This window comes from Myodes glareolus, chromosome 8 (genome assembly GCF_982192425.1).
Source record: "Myodes glareolus chromosome 8, mMyoGla1.1, whole genome shotgun sequence".
Lineage (NCBI taxonomy): Eukaryota > Metazoa > Chordata > Mammalia > Rodentia > Cricetidae > Myodes > Myodes glareolus.
This window is the reverse complement of record NC_142033.1, coordinates 22,028,276-22,048,135: the sequence shown is the minus strand read 5'-3', so window position 1 is coordinate 22,048,135 and position 19,860 is coordinate 22,028,276. Positions and strand designations below refer to the sequence as shown.

The following is a 19,860-nucleotide window of genomic DNA, read 5'->3' as shown; positions in this document are numbered from 1 at the left end:
CTGAAATGGGAGTCTGAATTTTTTACATATAGAATGTTATTTGTATAAAATTCACGGTAATGTGAATGTATTAATAATTAAATGTTAACTTCATGAATGAAATTCTGTCTTTAAACTTCAACTATGAAGCATTAAATCCTTTTTACCACCAATCTTTAATATAGCCTGAGCTATATCAAAAGTAAATACAGTTTCACAAGCCCAGACTAACAGTTATACTCTCAGCTAACCGCTGTAACTGTATTTATTCATTCATTCTGTCCTTTTACCTGCTCTAGGAAGGTGGGCCCATGTCCTAATATGACCTTTTAAGTGACTCTGTCACTCATTTGAGCGTCCACGAGAATTGAATAAAAAATTTTAAATTAATGAGTAGAGTTTCAGAGATCAAGTAGTTAAGCACAAGTCAAATATTACACAAAAATAAATTTGAAAAGGCTTTAATCAGGAATTAACCATAGGCCTGAAGAAATGGCTCAGTGGTTAAGAGCACTCGCTGCTTTTCCAGAGGACTTGGTTCAATTTCCAGCACCCATGTGGTGATTCACAACTGTCTGTAAGACCAATTCCAAGGGGTCTAGTGTCCCCTTCTGGCCTTCAGGGATAGAGGCACACATGTGGTGCTAATAAAATACATGCAGGGGTGAAAATACTGATATATATATATATATATATATATATATATATATATATTAAAATAAACATATATAATGTTTTAAAAAAAGAATCAACTGCAAAATAAAGCATTAAAATGTCTAAGAATATTATATAATAGTAATATGCATGCCAATTTAAAAGCATTTATGGGCAAAATATGCAGCAAATAGCCAGGTGTGATGGTACACACCTTTAATCCCAGAATTTGGGAGACAGAGCTCTGGACTTCATGGCCAGTATGATCTACATAGCAAGTTTCAGGCCAGCAAGAGCTTTTAAGTAAGATCTTTTCAAAAAACAAAGAAAGAAAGAAAGAAAGAAAGAAAGAAAGAAAGAAAGAAAGAAAGGAGGGAGGGAGGGAGGGAGGGAGGGAGGGAGGGAGGGAGGGAAAGGAAAAGAGAAAGAGAGAGAGGAAAAATGACTCAGTGTTGAGTGGGTAACCCAGATCCAGGAAGACACTTATCACATGTACTCACTCATAAGTAGATTTTAAACATAAAGCAAAGAAAATCAGGTTACAAACCACAATTGCAGAGAACCTAGACAACAATGAGGACCCTAAGAGAGACATACATGATTCTAATCTACATGACAAGTAGTAAAAGACAAGATCTCCTGAGTAAATTGGGAGCATGGCAACCATGGAGAGGGTTGAAGGGGAAGAGAGAGGCAGGGAGGGGAGCAGAGAAAAATGTAGAGCTCAATAAAATCAATAAAAAAATGGATCAGTGGTTAAGAGCCCTTCCTGTTCTTCCGAAGGACCTGGGTTCAGTACCAGCACCTACGTCAGGCAGTTTACAGCCTCCTGTAGGTCTGCTTCCCAGGGATTCGACACCTTCTCCTGGCCTCCTTTGCCTCTGTACCCACATTGTGCTCTCAGGAGCACAAACATACACACATAAAATAAATAATTTTTAAAAATAGGCAAAATGTGAATAAAGAAGAATTTTATGTTACCCAATCACAAAAGATAAAACAGAAAATAAAAACATTGAATATGCAGTGATGAAGTGGTCTTTATGGTTTCTTTCCCACAGGAGTACAAACACTACTGGACAGAGTTGAGAGGAACCACACTTTTCTTTTATACCGACAGAAAAAGCACAATAGTAAGTAGTTTGACATGTTCACCTGGTTCAACTTTTCAATAGACCATTGGCATATAATCTATTATCCGTTTTCTTTCATTAACCCCAAAATAAAGATGTTTTAAAAATGTAAATCTGAATGGGCCTATCAATTACAGTGGGATCAGAGTGACAATTCCCTGAACAACTCAGAAGGTGTCAACTCATGTTTATAACTTTTTATTCTTATCTTCCTGACTAGATAATAAAATCTTAGCTTAAAAGTAGAAATTTTAGCCTTTGGGTATAAATTGCTTAATGCAAATGTTAATTTCCATTTCTAGCAAATCTTAGAAAGCTATGGAATGCAATCATAATCTGAAAAAAAACCCAAAATGATTCCCATAGTATCATAACATATGATGTTGCAATTTAACTTTCCTGGACAAAAGCATACCCTCTAAAAGCAGATTCCTAAGTGCTATGAGAATAATGATGACGTGAGCCTTCAATTAATTCTTTTGCTTTTTAGCTGTGTATTAGAACTTCCCAGGGACACCAGGAAAGCAAAGACCCTGGCCTAAACCTTGTGTGATTTACAGTAACCAAGTTCACTTATCACTTCAAGAGGCAGTACAGCTTGGTGATTGAGAGCTTGGTATGCCCAGAAAGATTGCCCTAATATTTTTTTTCTTTTTCTTTCTTTTTTTTGACTTGTCGAGACAGGGTTTCTCTGCGTAGTTTTGGAGCCTGTCCTGGAACTCCACTCTGTAGACCAGGCTGGCCTTGAACTCACAGAGATCTACCTGTCTCTGCCTTCTAGGATTAAAGGCATGTGCCAGCACTGCCCGGCTTAGACTGTCTATTATTTTAATGCTGGCCTTGCCATCATCAAGTGGGATCTTGAAATAATCGCCAAACCTCTCTGTGACTCGCTGCATAAGAAGGGGCAAGGTAGACAACAAATGACATTGCAAATTGGGCGGTTTGGAGAATGTTTAATAAAATTCTAATAAACATCCAGAGCAGTGGGCAGCATAGTAGAAGTCTGGTGCCCTGAAGCTAAAAATAGTGCTCTTTGCCACATGGGGAGCGGGAGGAAAGAGTGGGTGAGTTTGTACTTAAGGGAAGCATGTCATTTGATGGAGCTACACTCCATCCTCACTCTGACCTCCTGCTGAAGGTCCCCAATGGCCCAAGCCAACATGAAAGCAAAGGCTATGCCAAACTGATGTCATGGTGCAGTGTTGGCAGGTCAAAGGATACAATTGAATCTGCAGGAACAAATAACAAAGAGTCACATAGGAAATCTCCAATACTCCTATTTTTCAAATCTCTGCATCTAGGATGAAATCCATAGTCTATCTCATAAGGCTATAAAAGTGATCAGGTGAGACAGGACATAGAAAGATTTCAGTCAGCAGACTGCGCATAGTAAGCCCTTTCATTGTTTACATATATTAATATATATTAACTACTTAATTTCCAAGCAAACTCTGTAAATTTGAATTCCGGTTTTCACTGTTATGTTTGGTTTTTGATTAAGCCTTCTGTGTAGGCCGTTCTCTTACCTCGTGATCCTCCTGCCTCAGTCTCCTAAGTACTGAGATTGCAAGCACACACACCACTAGACACCACTTAATCCCTATTTTTAAATGAAAACTGTCAAGTTTAAGGAGTAAGAAACTGTACACAATCATACTTACCTGGCAGGGTTGATACTGTCATCATGAAGATGATTTTCCAAGAACAATCCTTCTCCATTGTATTCTAGATTTGCTTAACCCCTGAAATTTCCCCAGATGTGCCAAATGTGGGGAACTGACTGTGTAATTTGTGTTAGTAGAATATTGAGTTTGCAGCTTCCCCTAAAAAAAAATTTGTATACATCCGTGCGCATGTGCGTGCGTGCGTGCGCGCGCACACACACACACACACACACACACACACACACATACTATGGTACAAGGTTATACAGCTAGTAAAAGGGGTGTAATCCAGGCGTGGCTTGTGAGCTGGCGGTCTTTTTAGGCACTCTGTCACAAGGAGGTCAGAACAAAAGGCTGAAGAGCTGTCCACCTACCAATCTTGTTAAAAGAGGATGAAAATCCTTGGGGAAGTTTTCTGGTAGACTGTCTCAGTAGAAACCCAGGGATAGACCAACTGAGAAAGCCAAGCATTTGGTCAGCCTGCAGCAGGGAACAGTTTAAAAACGACTTTACATCTCTAAAAAGCTAAGAGGAAGTCATGTGGAAAGATCACCGAATTTGCTCAGTGTTACTCCAGAGAAAAGAGTCCTGGACCAGTGGATGGGAAGTATCTAGGGGAAAAAAAATGCAGCTCAATACAAGAAACACTTAGCAGGGCTCTTTCAGCAGCGTGAGTTTGACTGTGAGCTTGAAGACAACACTGAGAGCTGATTCCCACAAATGGGTTAGACAGATGACCTTTAAGGCTCTTTACAGCCCACAGTTAAAACTAGAAGATACGACTTCCCTTTCTGTAACTGATGCATTGGCACCGTTTGTTACAGCAAAACTCACTGAGCCTGATCTAAGCAGTCCCATACGAAGGTGTGGTTCAGTTCTGGTTTTGTTCCCTTGTGTTTATCCTTCCATTTTTAATTTTTCTTTGTTCCTTGAAGATAAATAGGCTAAACCAAGTTTTGCCTCCACCCCATCCATATAGAAATCACCCATAAACTATTCTTCTGTTTTTAAGCCCTACATTATCCAGAAAAGTAAAATGAGCCAGGAAAGTGAAGTGAGACACAAAAGATATAGTACAGTGAATTATACTAGACACAATCAAAAAAAGCTAAAAGGAGAGAAAAAGAAGTGAAGAATGGGCTAATCTGTCAAAAAACAACTAACGTACAAACCATTAAACCCCTATTAGGTCTTTCTAATACTGGAGGGCAACGTTCACCTGTTGTATACAGAGCAACTGCTCAGAATGTTTCTATTACACCTGAGAAACAGAAATGTCTTAATAGGTACTTCATAACCAGTGGCGTTTGGTGAATGTGATAAAATATGACTTTCTAAAATAAAATGTTAGATATGAACATATGTTTATAGACTCAGAAGCATAACTTCTGCAAAGATGTATGGCACTCAACTACAAAAATATTTAATATTTGTTTGCTGTAACTTTTTTATTATGAATGTTGGGTCCCTGGGGGTCGTGCAAAGATGGAGACAGACCACCGAAGTCTAATTAACCAGAAGCAAATTTTATTCAAGGAAAAAAATTTAAAATTTTTAAAAAAGTAAATTTCCATGGGGCACAAGAAGCTTATCAGCTAGCTGAGATCACAGCCAGAGATGGACTTGTAAGGTTTTTTGCAAAGGTCTTTTGCAAAGGCAAAACTCCTCCTTTTATAGCAACTGAACTCCTCCTTTTATAAAAGCATTAGGCAATAACAAAAGAATTTTTACAATCTCAAGCTAAAACTCAGATACGAATTGCTCTTCTTTGCGATTTTTGTTAATAAGTTTTTGTTGCTATTGTTATTAAACTAGTGTTTAAACCATTGCGTCTCTCTGGTACTTGCTGATGGTGTTTATGGGTCAACATAAAACCAAAAAGTCAAAAGTCACGTATATCCCATCATATAAAAGTTAACTCAGCTCACATCAATTGCTGGTCATGAGTGGCCAGGGGGTTGTCTTAAGGGTAACTATCAGTTTGCAGACCTGACCCTCAGTTTGTAGAGGGATGCTTCAGTCTTGTAAACAGAGCGGCCAGTGGCAAAGCAAAGTAACCCACTGTTAATAGTTAATCCTTAAAGTGCTGAGAAAGTTGCCAGCAGCCTGTTCTTATTTTCCTAGGCTTACAACTTTATATCTATTTATCTTTACATATTTTTGGAATCTACATTTTTATAGTCTTATTCTTGGACTCTTCAATGACAATAATTCTTTATTGTTAGACATTTGATTCTCATATAATGCTTGCCTTGATTTTTGTTAAACTGCTCCTTTGATGAATTAGACATTTTTTGACTTCTGAAAAAGTATTTTGCCACAACCCTCCCTCATTTACAAGGAGACAACTTTAGATACAATTAATTAATAAAGTTTCATCTGGGTTATTAATATTTTCTCTCTTATTTTCTCAAGTTTAGACAGAGGGCCAGAAAAATCAGTAGACCTTAAGGCAACTGTGGCTTGATTTTATACAGTGTCTGAATAAATCACTTTATCTTTTCTATTTTATTTTATTCTATTTTATAAAGAAAAAGCAAAAACAGAAAAAATATGTAATGGAGAATGCATTCATATCCAGAGTATTTATTATTAGAAAGGCTGCCTTTGGGAAAAGCAACAAATCAATAAAATATCCATTCATTTTTCAATGGTTTCGTAATTTCCACAGTGTAAACATTCCTGACATGACAGATTCAACCTATCAGTGTGACTGTATTGAGCATGAAGAATGAAGAAATGCACAGAGCTGTTGCATGCTATTTATGCCACACAGAACAAAGATGTAAATAATATTGATGTAAATATATTGCAGTAAAATATTGCAATATAATTAGAAAAATGAAATTTGCATTTTGACTTTATTATAAATTTATTTTAATATAATATTTTATTTACTGGTATGTTAATATAACTAACTTTTAATAATAGCTAGGTTAACCAACTGCAAAATTCTCAAAACTTTAATTTGGCCTTTGCAAATTTGTATGGGTCCAGTCCAGCACACCATCATACAATGTGTTTACACATACTGAAAGACCCCAACTCGGCTTTAGCTGCAAGTTACATCATTTTGCAAAGGTTCAAGACAAACAAGCTCAGTTAAAAAAATCACCAGAATGTTGAGCAAAGCAGGATACCTGAGGTCAGAACGAGGGCAGCCTTATCGGGCTGCAAGACAGGAGATTTATGATCAGACATCTGGCCTGGGATGGGAACAAAAACTTCAAAGACAACCATATGTACTTTAAGATAGGGTCAGGTCAGTTATCTGGTTTCTTTGATCCAGGCCAAGGACCATGGGACCTGCCCTCAAATTCACCCTGGCCTCATTCAAACTGGCCAATGAGATCCCTGTACCCACGCTCTGCTTCTGTACCTTGTTTCTGCCTACTCCAAACCCTATATAAGCTACCCCAAAACGCAGCTCAGTGTGCTCGGTTCTCCATGTGACTGCAGCACCCACAGGCCTGTGTGAACAATAAAAATTGCCTCTTGTTGTTGCATCCAGTGGCTCTCAGACCTGGTTCTTGGGCAAGGGTCTCCACGCATGTAAGACACCCTCAGGGTGCTCTTTCAATACTTTCTGCTATCAAGCAAAATGTCAATATGTTTAAAAACTATTATTTTCCTTCATGCTAGAACAAGCGTATCTTACCCAGGACATAATTTAACAGCATTTTCTTTTGTCTTTGCAGTATGTTGGCAAGTTAGACATAATAGACCTTGTATGCCTTACTGACCAAAATTCAACTGAGAAGAGCTGTGCAAAATTCACTCTTGTTCTGCCTAAAGAGGAAGTGCAACTGAAGGTGAGTGAGGAACAACAACCTGTAGAGAGTAAAGCTGATAGTAGCCCTTACCTTTACTATCCAGTGGTTGGGATTACAAGAGGGGCCGAGTCTTAATACTTCGCTGGTATTTCCTGCCCTTTGCCAAGGACTACAGTGTTCTGAGTTACATTTTAGAAGGGCAGATTTACTTGTTTAGTATATAAGCACAATGAAACCTTAGACTTCTGTCCTCTGACAAAGTCAAGGATTCCACCTGGTGTTTTTCAAGGTTGTCCCTGAATTAGCCTGGTGAGCTAATTACCCAACAAAGAGCATCATAACAAAGAGAACATCTTGGAATTGATAAAGATAAAATCCGTAGAGGCTCCTGGGAAGCTGCTGGTTGCCTCTGAGAGCTGTGAGGGTTAGAATGAACCAGCATTGAAGCAAGCTCCCTGGAGAACTCTTGGGTGTGGAGTGAAGAGTCAGAGGAAACAGACGCTGAGGTAGACAGTTGCTGCTTTATGCAACATCTGTGAAACATAGGCCAGCTACTTAACCTCTTCGCTCATTTGTTTCCTGAATTATCAGTAAGTCTCTGCTCAAATGTAAGGCTCTCGCTGTAGTCCACCTGGAACACTTTTATCCAAATTGTAACACCTTGTCTACCTAGCTGTTGTTGAGGTCTGAATGAGGAGGATGACTCAATGGGCTTCTAAGATTGAATGCCTGGTCCCCAGTTGGTGAACTATTTGAGAAGGATTAGAAGTTGTGGCCTTGTTGGAGGAGGTGTGCCATGGAAGGGTGGGCTTTAAAGTTTCAAAAGCCCACACCAGGGCTAGGCCAAGGCCCCACCCCCAGTCTGCTGCCTGGGGATCAGGGCTGTAAAGCTCCCAGCGGCTGTTCCAGTGCCTTCCGTCTGATTCCTGCCATGATGATCATGGACTAACTCTATAAACCTGTAAGCAAGCCTGCAGTCCAATGCTTTCTCTTGTATGACGGTTGCCTTACAACCACGATGCCTCTTCACAGTAACAGGACAGTGACTAAGACCTCTGCCCTCTTGTCACATTTTCAGTTTGCCTTACTCTGCTCTAGACTTTATATTTCCTAGTTGTTTCCTTCCAACAATATGAAATGCACTATTACATTGATTATTTATTCTTCCTTCTTATATTCCTTTCTTTCTTTCTTTTTCTTTTCTTTTCTTTCTTTTTTTTTTTTTGAGACAGTTTCTCTGTGTAGCCCTGTCTGTCCTGGAACTCATTATGTAGACCAGGCTGGCCTTAAACTCAGAGATTTGCCCACCTATGCCTCCTGGTGCTGGGATTAAAGGTGTGCGCCTTCACTATCCAGTCCTTGCTATTCCCAATACCTATACTTAGCAATATATTATATATATATATATATATATATATATATATATATCTTTTAATTGAACTGATACATAAAACGACATTAAAAACACCTTTTTGTTGAATTACCTTGAAGATTGTCAAAAGACAAAATTACAACCATATAAAGATCTTAATTAGTTTTATAGTCTACTCAAGAACCAGTTTTTTTATTCTATAGAATAAAATATTATAGTTATCTGAAAAGAAAAATACTCATAGACAGGGAAGGCTAAATAAAACAAATTAAAAACCAGTAATAAAGTTAGCTGCTCATTTCAAACGTTTCCATGGTAGGCAGAAATAGGACGGCCAATGGTACAAAAATGAGTAATTGACATTAGATTTCTGCATAGAGAGGGAACAAAGTGAAATTGGCCTGTACGGGAAATGTGGCTGTTATGTTCCTTTCCTGATTTCCTGAGAAGGCCAGGCAACAGTTTTGCTTTAGTGATGTGGAACATTAGCACAGATGACTCCATTTTTATTTCTAGTGCGGACTCTGCAGGACCTCAGTGCAGAAACCTAGAAACAATGGCCACCTATAATATTTATTTGGCATGGTTAAGCTGGTAATGCCTATGAAGTGCTTAGCACAGTAGCTAGCATTGTAAGTGCTCAAAAGACATTGGCTGTTATTAGTAGTAGTAGTCAAAGCAGTCTTTGAAGTTAAGAATTGGACTCTTTTGCATTTGTTCCCCCAAATTTCAAGAAAGACAATGGAGAAAGTAGGCCTTAAGTAGCATAAAGTAGAGATAAATTTACTATCATTTCATTTTTCAGTTGGGCATAAATTTGTACAATTGTACTTGCTTAGTAAGTAAATAAAGACATACATTTTCAGTTTTGTTCTAAAAAATCGTGTATGTGTGCAAATGATTTTTGTGTGTGAATGCATGTACATGAATGCCATGGTGCATGTGTTGCACAGCGAGTGTGTGGAGGTTAAAGGACAATCTTGGGTCCTCATCTTCTACCTTCTTTGTGACAGGGTCACTTATTTATTTGTTCAGTGCTGACAATGTCAGGTTAGTTGGAAAGAATTTCTAGAGATTCTCCTGTTTCTTCCCCGTGTTTTGTCATAAGTACACTCTGATTATGTGTCTCACCGTGTCCAACTTTATGTGACTTCTGGGGATTTGAATTCAGATCTTAATAGTTGTGTAGCAAGTACTTTACTCATTGGGCCCTCCCTACCCCCATCATTTATATTTCTGTTCATCTATTAAAAAGGGACTGAAATAAATAAGATAAATATGTTATTTATTCTTGCAGCTGATTTAACACAATTTGAGCTTTTTTTTAAATTTGCAGTTTTAATTTTGTGTTATTTTACAAAGTGCCTAAACAGAAGAATATGCATTTTTTGCCAGTCTTGCTAGTTTTTTCTTTTTTTGCATGTAAACGTGCATGTGTGCATGCCTACTTGAATGTGCATGGATATACATGTGTGTAGGTGCACATGCACGTGTGTGCTTATTTATGGGGTGACCAGAAGTTAACAGCATGCCTTTTCTCATTCACTTCCATCTTACACATTGAGGAAGCACCTCTCACAAGGACCCATGGCTTCTCAATTTGGTTAATCCAGCTAGCCAGTTTGCTCTAGAGCTCCTCCGTCTTCCCCTCCCAGGTGCAGGGATTACAGTTGAGCTGCCATGCCCACTTGTCATTTTACTTGGGTTTCAGAGGTCCGGGCTCTGATCTTCACATTTGTATGACAAATGCTTCACCCAAAGAGTCATCTCCTTAGCCTGCAATCTTGTAAGCTTGTGATGATGGCACACCTCTCTTGCCATATAACCATCGTGTGAAATTCTTGTTCCTTAAAGTTAGCACAGATCATTCACTAATTATGCATTTTCTCCTTTACCCTTGTTTTCATTTTTAGACAGAAAACACAGAAAGTGGGGAAGAATGGAGGGGCTTCATTCTTACAGTAACAGAGGTAAGAAGTCCATTCAATTCTTCTGCTGAACCAGGTCTCAACAGCCTTTGGTGGCCTCAAACTTATGATCCTCTTGTCTCAGCCTCCCAGGTGATGAGATTACCATGGTGAGTCACCATTCCCAGTAGAAGATCATTACAACCTGCTAAGTCATTTGTTGGTCCAATAGTTTCTAACATCACTGCAACTGTGTACATTAAAGTGGTTGAGGATATGAAAACTAGAAAAGGCCAGTAGTAATCCATGCTTTTATTTCTGAAAGTTACATTTTTATCAGGTGGGTTGAGAAGCTAAAAACACTCCGCAAACATCTGAACCCATGTCATCTTGAGATAATGGTTCTGGTGAGCAGGGGATGAGGGAGATCTACTTATGACATCTTTTATCTTTTCGGTTGTCAGCATTAGGCTTATGGCTAAGTCCTACCGCCTTGTTTTTTTTTCAGGCTGACTTTTGTAGTTTTTGTAGTTTATTATAAAATAATCTCCATCATTTCTCTTCTACATTTATAAAAGGCTATACTGCACTAGTTTTGTGAATGAAATAGACAACATGAAAGGGAGAAACCATCAAAATGAAAGATCATCTTTAAACACTTGTTACATGTGTTTTAAAATAAAAGGGTGCTTACCTGCTCAATGGCAGCATCTTATCAGAGGCAAATAGTGAGACCCATTGCTCAGAGTGAGCCTACTGCAGCGGGATTAAGTACCGTTAGTTTGAATAAAGCCACAGCAGCAACTGTCTTCAAAACATGAGATACTTTGGTCACAAGCGCCATATTAACTTAAGACACCAGGCTCTTTAAAACTTTTAGAGGAAATGAAGTTTCAGGTTAGGCTCAAATGACCGTAAACCCACAAGAGTTCCGAACAAAGCCTTTGTGGTCGTAAAATAGGCTGGACTCTTTACCAAGACATTGGTGCTGATTCTTCATATCAACCACCCTTTTACAGGAAAATGGGTGGAGCTTCAACTGCCAGATAGGGTGTCCCTCTGAGGCCTTAAAAGAGATTTTTAAACATGTGACGAGCATATGCCTGGGGCTGGAGAAGAGACAGGAAAATTGTGTTTTCTTCCTCTTACAGAAAGGTCCCAAAGGTTGCCGTTGGGTGTTTGTAAGCACCCCAAGCGTAAGCAACTAGGCAGCCACACTGAACCTACTGGAAAAGTCCTGATATCTCTTCTTGACTCACTGATAATATTTGAAGTTTTGGCCGTGTCCTTTATATTTTTCCTCTTTCAAAGATAGAAATGGTTTTGAAATCCAACATTGACATATTATATAATATAAAATATATGTGATGTGAATTTTTAAGTTAAGACACTTTGTCTTTTATTTTATACTCTGTAAATATTTGGGGCATAGCATCAAATCACTGTATGTGAATAAATCATTTGTAAAAATATTCCACTGCACTGACTCTTCCTCCAAGAGAGCATAATGAAGCACTAGACTGGGTATGAAAGCAATTCAGTAGGACAGATTTGGGTGACTCAATCAAAATCGCACTTCCAGAAGGGAAAAACAACAAAAGCATGCAGAGATGTAACAACATGCTAAAATATAAACGGACGCTATAAACAGACCAGAGTGTAAAGCTGCTGTTCCTACGCCCATCTCAAACCCATGTTTGATAATAACGTATCTCCCTGGAGCTCCTAAGCCTCTTGGGCATTGCTAGGTGAATGAGTTCAGGATAAGAAAAGAGAGATTGATTGCTACTTAGCTTGCAGTAAAAAGTACGGGTACTTTGTTTGCCCTGAGGCCAAATCAGAACAGAAGACTTCAGCCAGGCATAGTGGTGGTGCACACCTTTAATGCCAGCACCGGGGAATTGAGGCAGCTAGATAGGTCTCTGTAAGTCTGAGGCCAGCCTGGTGAACAGAGTGAGTTCTAGGACAGCCAGGGCCACATAGAGAGGCCCTGCCACAACAGAGAACAAACAACAAACAAAACTGAAGACTTCTTAGAAGAAGGCTGGACACTCCCAACAGGTTCTAGTCAATACAGGGCCAGTTCTAGGATGTCCGCGTTAGACTGAAATCTTCTATTTATTATTTTATCCATTCATCTCTGACAAGTAACTAAAACTCCTCAGGGCCAACAAACTCATCTTTACTAAAGCCAGTATGCTGCTTAGCTATGGTTGTCGTTTGCCTACTGTTCTAACTGGTTTCAGCTGTCAGTTCCTCAACACGTGTCACTTCTGCCGGGGCAAGTGATTAGACTACATGAAGTCTTAGAGAGAGAAAAGAAAAGAAGGCTTGAGACAGAGCGGTTGCCAGTTATGCCTGCGGTGAAAGAGAAGGAGCCAGAACAGGATGATGTGGATGTACCAAACCCAATGCCAGCGTAAGTTTACAATTGACTTGTTCATTTATTAAGACTAATTTCTAACCATCAGGTAGTGTTACCCACTTGAACTTGCTACACGACAGGTAGTAAGTATCTTGAGGATATTTAGTCTCTGAACATCAGCCACATTTCCTCTCCTATGTCAAGATCAGCATCGTGCACACTTGAACTAACCTTACCACAGAGGAAATCCCCTTCTACCCACATATCTAGACTAAATACATATCTTTCCGGAGCTCAAACCTAAATTAAAGTTGCTGTGAATAAGGAAGGAAAAGATGTGCATTTGTGTCTCCATAACTGGATTATTTCTCATCATTAATACCAAATCTTTAAAAAAAATCTTAGAATATTAAATTCAGTTGATTGTCAGTGAACATTGAACTTGGCCTCTCAGAAAACTCTTATATAAAGTATTCAAAACAGTAATGGAACAGCACCTGGATTCTGGAGCATCCTACATGAGTCTTTTGATTGTTGAAAATATTATGGATCTTATCTTCTGGAAATCTTGGTGCTCTTGTCATTAAAGTGTGTCCTGGCTCCATCTCTGACCTTAGGTTCTAATGCACAATCTTCCTTACTAAACTGGAATCTGCTAATCAATATTGTTAGCTTAAACTAGACAAGTGACCAACTCACAGAATAAAAATAAGATGGACTGCTTTTTGTTCTTTTTCCCCCAACACAAGAAGTAAGGTGCTTAGTACCGATGAATAAAGAGAAGAGTCAAACTAATTCTTGTCACAACACTTGAAGATGTTTGCCCCTAACATTTTGGGTGTATCACATACAAAGTTGTACATGACTACTATATTTCACTAAATATAACATGTATTATAAAAACAAGAAGTGCCTAATTTCTTAATTTTGTGTCTAAGAATACTACTGGTGCCATTTTAACATAAATTATATATCAAGAGTGGTGGGCATGCTTTTAATCGGGGTCTTTGAGTTTCGGGACAGCCTAGTCTACAGAATGAGTTTCAGGACAGCTGGGGCTATATGGCTATACAGATAAATTCTGCCTCAAAAATACCAAACAAAAACTCCACAAACAACAAATTATACTAATGAAGTCAGTTCTGATATAATCTTAATGTCAGTGGTTTAAAACAGAGCCCCACTAAGCTGTGGTGGTGCACACCTTTAATCTCAGCCCTTGGGGTGGGGAAAGCAGGTGGATCTCTGAGTTTAAGGCTTGCTGGTCTATACAGTGAGTTTCAGGCCATTCAGGGCTACATATCGAGGCCCTATCTAAAAAAAGAATAATAAACAGATTAACAACACAAATAGATCTGCAAGGGGAGTCTTGGCACATTCTAGAGTCCTGAAAGAAAGCACCAACAAATTAATCAAAGACCCTGTTGTGAACTGAGACTGGGGATATGTTGTTAGCTGTCATAGGTTTTCAACGGTAATCATATTATACATGGATTAGTAGATTTCTTTTCATGTGCTCTTTGCTTAAAAGGTAGCTCTATCTCTTGAAGTGTTTAGCTAGCATTATTTTCAAGTAATAATCTTCATCAGTTAAAAAAAAAATCTGTCTTCCTTTTCATCTCACCTTCACAGATGTTTCTATGCAGTTTCCCGGAAAGAAGCAACTGAGATGCTGGAGAAGAATCCTTCCTTGGGAAATATGATCCTGAGGCCTGGCAGTGACAGTAAAAACTACTCCATCACTATCCGACAGGAGATAGAGTACGTTCGGTTAATCTGGTTAGCATACTGTTAGGAGCATGGTATTCCGGTCAGTACCTGGTCCGTGCTCTGCAAGCCTGAGAAGTAGTGTGGCACAAGCAAATCTCGCTTGTCACAGGGAACAAAGAGAACAGATCTGGGGTTGCTGCTGTTTTCATATACAGTGTTCACAAAGACACTCAGTTAATTTAAGCAGAGACTCAAAGGAAGTGAGGGACCAAACCATGCTAGTAGCTGGGGAAGACCATTCCAGGCAGCCAGTGCACATGCCCAGAAGCAGAATACCTCTCTTGTTCAGGAAGTCGAAAGTGTCTGCATACTTTACCTATAAAAAGGCCTAGTGAAGAGCCTCTTGCTAATATATATATATATATATATATATATATATATATATATATATATATGTATGTATGTATGTATGTATGTAAAAATGATTTACCTTTGATAAAACCAGTAATACTTAGATGCAAGTGTCAGGGCAGAACTAGCTTCGTCAGGAAAGGGCTTGCTTTGCAAATGTGAGACTCTGAGTTCAATCTCCATAGAGAGACAGAGACAGAGACAGAGAGAGAGAGAGAGAGAGAGAGAGAGAGAGAGAGAGAGAGAGAATGGGTAGGGTGGGGGGAGGGAGGAAGGAAGGCAAGCAGGCTCAAAGGTAAGAAGGCAGGCAGGAAGGAAGGAAGAAAGGAAGGAAGAAGATAAGGCAGATGCTGACACATACTTGTAATCCCAGAGTGGGGAGGTGGAGACAGGCAGATCCTAAGGACTTTCTGGCCAGACAGCCAAACCTGCTTGACAAGTCGCAGGTCAGTTAGAAGCCTTGTCTAAAAAAGAAGGTTGAAGGTTGAGGCTACATCCAAGGTTGATCTCTGGAGTCCACAAGAAAGTTTACACATGTACGTGTGCTGTCACGCATAACATAAACACAAAATAATTTTATATGTAATTAGAGTTGCTGAACCTTCTAAGGCCACTTCAACTTTCAGAGTCTGAAAATCTCCACATTTCAATAGAGATTCTGGCTTAGGTGACACTATCAAAACTGACAATATGATTTAAATAGATGCTTTTGTCATACATTTAAATATTAAATAAGTGACTGTCTTATACAAAACATAAATACAACACTGAGTTTTGGAATTTACTATTATTTACTATAATGTGTCTACCAACAAATCTACAAATTTATTTCATAATATCTGTCATTCTGAATAGATTGAATATGAAGACAGTGGATAAAGAGAGTAAAAAGTAAACATATTTTAGAGAAAAAAATCACAGCAGTATATAGCTCAATTACTATTATGAGCCATGGCTCCCAAAACTTCATTTGCTTGCCAGTTAACATCAATAGACACTTGTTTCCATGCAGTAGCCATGAACAGGTGGCAAGAATGTTAGGTGATAAGTTAGATCCTGGTGCTCCCAAATCTGTGTGTGTATTTTTATAGTTTTCCACAGGAAATAATTGTCAACCTTTCTGTGGATTCCTTATGGTTCCTATTTATTATATACTAACATTTTTTATCTTTTTATTTTTTTATTTTTATCTTTTTTAGCATTTTTTATTTTTTTATTTTTATCTTTTTTAGCATTTTTTATTTTTATGCTGTAATGACATAAGCTTTTACAAGCTAAACATCAGCAAAAATTTTCAGCCCCGTTAGAATATAATAAAATATTATAGATTTTTTTAAAATTTATAATTTATTTGATTAATAATTTAACCGGGGATTTCAAAACAAGTCCAAAAGAAGTACAAGTTAGAGCTGCCAGTGAATATGGCTTTTGACCAACACAGGCCTTTCTCTTTTCTATTTTCTTCTTTTTAAGATTATAATATAATCACAACATTCCCCGTTTCCTTCTCTCTCTCCAAACCCTCCCATATACTCGTTTCTATTCTTCAAATTGAAGGCCTTTTTTGTTTCCACTGTTATTGCATGCATGTGTGTGTGTGTTCCTAAACATGACATCGAAATAGAACATAAATGTTCCTAATGGTTATTGCATGCATATACACATAGATATTCCTTAATATTATTTGCATGTATGTTTTCAAGGCTCATCATTAGGCAGCGGACAACCAATGATGTGTTCTTCCCCGGGAAGGCCACTTCCCTCACTACAGATTTCTCTGTGGTTGAGGCCTGTTGAATTTAACCCTCCAGATACTTTGGGATGCCCATCGGTGTTGTCCTTTTTCAGCCCAAGTTTGGGCTGTCCTGGACCCTGGAAAAGCACCAGCTCCCAAAGTAGGAGAAACAAAACAGAAAATTCACCCCCGTGCTCAGGGTTTAATATCTTCTACTTAATATGTCACTTGATTTTTAGAGACAGCAATCTGAGAGAGGATTAGAGGTGTGTCTTGCCAATGGAGAGCTCAATGTAAGGTGGCAGGAATCCGGACTATTGAGAAACACCTGTGTTTTCCACAAAACAAGCTCATTATCTTTCAGGGAGGTTCCACGAGAAGGGCTCAGCCATGCAAGTTGATGAGTGAGTCCGGTAAACACGAGCTGGGTAGGACAAACTGGTTTACAAAGCAGAACATGAAAGTATTTTTCCCCCCATGTGTTTACCAGCCGTCGGAAGGAGGGCTGCTCTCGGGAGTAAACAGAGCTTGCCAGGGCCAAACCATCAGGTGGTTCCTCTCAGAGCAGAGCCTCAGCTGTCTTTAGCCAGCTCCATGGCACGAGAATTCAGAAGACATAAGGCTATTTTGACAACAAGCCTCAAACTTTGTTTTTCCCTTTGAAGTTGTTCCAACTAGGTGCCATTATAGTCAAGTAAGCCATTATTAGCTAAGGAGGAAGTAGAGTATCTTTCCCCCAAATTCATCCTTTTGCAAAATTTGAGATTAAAAACTAAGAAAACATATTTAAAATCACATATAAAGCCACGTTCTTCTTTTTCTTTAAAGACTGGCTTCTCTTTTTCTGTCTCATTTGGATTCACTTGTAGTTCTTCTGACTCAGCCTGGGATTACAGGTGTCTGCCGCCACCTCTCATTTTTTTTACTCTACTTTTGATATCATAACCAGAATGCTTCAAACAGCAAGTTTTATCCATTTTGCTTTTTCCTTTGCGAACCAAACCAAAAAAAACAGTTGGAAGAAAAGTAGCCTAAGGGAGAGACAAAGCCTGAGACTTCAGGGCCCCTGCTTCTCTGCATCACCTTTGACGTCAGAATCTAGTACCCTTACTCCAAAGGCCCAAGAGCTTCTGCTGACTTCTGTCTGCTTTCATCTCGCAGCTTCCCCAAGAATTGATTATGTGATGGGATGGTTATTACCAACAATCATTGTCCCATTATATGATGCTTTTTGTGTACCTTGTGTTGAGTGCTGCAGACATTTCCTACAGGCACAAAAGAAACACAGACACATAGCATTTCCCGTGCTTTACAAACTGGACTGGCAGAAAACAATACATATTATCTACATATTAAATGTAGATAAAATAAGTATAATTTAGTGCATCTTTAAATATGTCAAGGGATTTTGTGAGTTATTAGCCCACAAGAACACTAAGAGGTAAACCTTTATCATCTCCATTATGTAGGCTGAAAACACACACATGTGCACGCACATGCATGCATGCGCACACACACATATTCTGTCACAAATACACACTAACACATACATACATACATCTACTCACACACATGATGGGGGACATGTAGAGAGCACATATGACAGAAACGGAGTTTAAGCCAACTGTGCTGTTTCCCAAAGGGTAGCAGTCATTTATTCTCAGAATACAGGAGTTCGAATTGAAATTGACGAGCGTTTTCAACGGGAACTTTTTGGTTACAAAGATCTTTTCCTGATGGGGTTACGATAAAGTCAGAGCCAACCATCTTGAACAGGCACATGTAAGGTGCCCTCTGCCCAAAGACGCTTTCTCTGCCAGTGTGGAACTGATTCGTGACCTTTTATTGTTAAGGAACACTTCTTTTGAAGTGAGAAGCTTGGCTAAGGCTTATCTCATTTTGAAAGCAGCCCATTGAGATTAAAGATTTGCTTTCCAATGTGGTATCCAGGGGAGCAGAGATTTGGATGTAATGGTAGATAAGGAGCATCCCGTGTAGGAAGGACACTCATACAGTTTAGCCCTCAAGAAATATGAACTGGAAGTGGAAAAGTTGTGGTTCCAAAAAACAGGTGAAAAGACCCCGTAGACAAGTTAATGAATAATTTTCCTTGGCTTCTGAATATGAGGCAAATATTGAATTAGTTCAAATAAACGACACCATCTTACATGCTGTTAATATGTCACCAATTAGAAAACGTTTGGGCAAAACACAATTGCCACGTGAACCTTATAAGTTCAAGACAAACATGCTTCTATGCAAAACTAACCGCCATGGACACTGACTTCTCAGCAGGGACTCTCAGCTCACAGCAGACAGCGTTATGCGATGAGGCCCAGATGTTATTCGATCGGGCTTTATAAATGATGCGTTTATAATGTTGGAACGCAGTGAGGAGCACAATGGGATTTTTTGCTCTGAAGCAGTTCATAACAAAATCTTACCATTTGGGGTGGTAACAGTTCAGGGTGTTATTTCCAAAGGGGGAGACCTGAAGATGCCTCTGCTGTATTAACATTCCCAACCACCTGCTATCTAGCAGCTGACATTTCCCCCGTCATTAAGAGAACCACAAAGTGAGCAGCGATGCAGGACAGCATTTGAGCTCGCACAGAGACAGCTGTGGAGGGCTGTTTGGTGGGATTGGTGATGAGGTGGAGTACAAGGCTATTTGCTCTCAATAATTCTTTTTTACTTTCCTTTTAGTAGAATGGGTACATTATTTAACTTATATATGCCCACAAAAGATTGTTTACTCCTTTAAGTTTTGGTTTATTTTATTTTTCACTTTTAAGGAGTGGACATTATACATGATAGACATGTGTTGAACTTGGGCTACACCCCTACCCTGGCTACATCCCTACCCTGGCTACATCCCTACCCTGGCTACATCCCTACCCTGGCTACATCCCTACCCTGGGTTACATCCCTACCCTGGGGCTACATCCCCACCCTGGCTACATCCCTAATCCCTATTCTTTCATAAGATTTTATATGTTACTGACGGAGAGAGTTTTAGTTTTTATTTTCACCTATTCTTTGCTTGTTTACCAATGTAGTGGCTCAGCTTTTTTATATCCCCTCATGTACGACCATTTGTCTGAAAGAGATAAAGTAATCCCAATGAAGAAACAGGATGCTCTAGGCTAAGCCA

At 39.0% G+C, this 19,860-nt stretch overlaps 1 protein-coding gene across 3 annotated transcripts in view; it reads left to right on the top strand.

Moving 5' to 3' along the window:
- Positions 1-19,860, top strand: part of Stap1 (signal transducing adaptor family member 1) — a 37,261-nt gene that overhangs the window by 9,485 nt on the left and 7,916 nt on the right. For 2 of the 3 annotated variants that reach the window (XM_048446294.3, XM_085691708.2), the window contains exons 2-6: positions 1,695-1,766; positions 7,132-7,245; positions 10,492-10,548; positions 12,732-12,904; positions 14,483-14,611. In XM_048446294.3, the coding sequence (XP_048302251.3) occupies positions 1,695-1,766; positions 7,132-7,245; positions 10,492-10,548; positions 12,732-12,904; positions 14,483-14,611 (545 nt within the window). The remainder of the gene's footprint in view (positions 1-1,694; positions 1,767-7,131; positions 7,246-10,491; positions 10,549-12,731; positions 12,905-14,482; positions 14,612-19,860) is intronic. The other variant, XM_085691709.2, reaches the window with a different exon arrangement.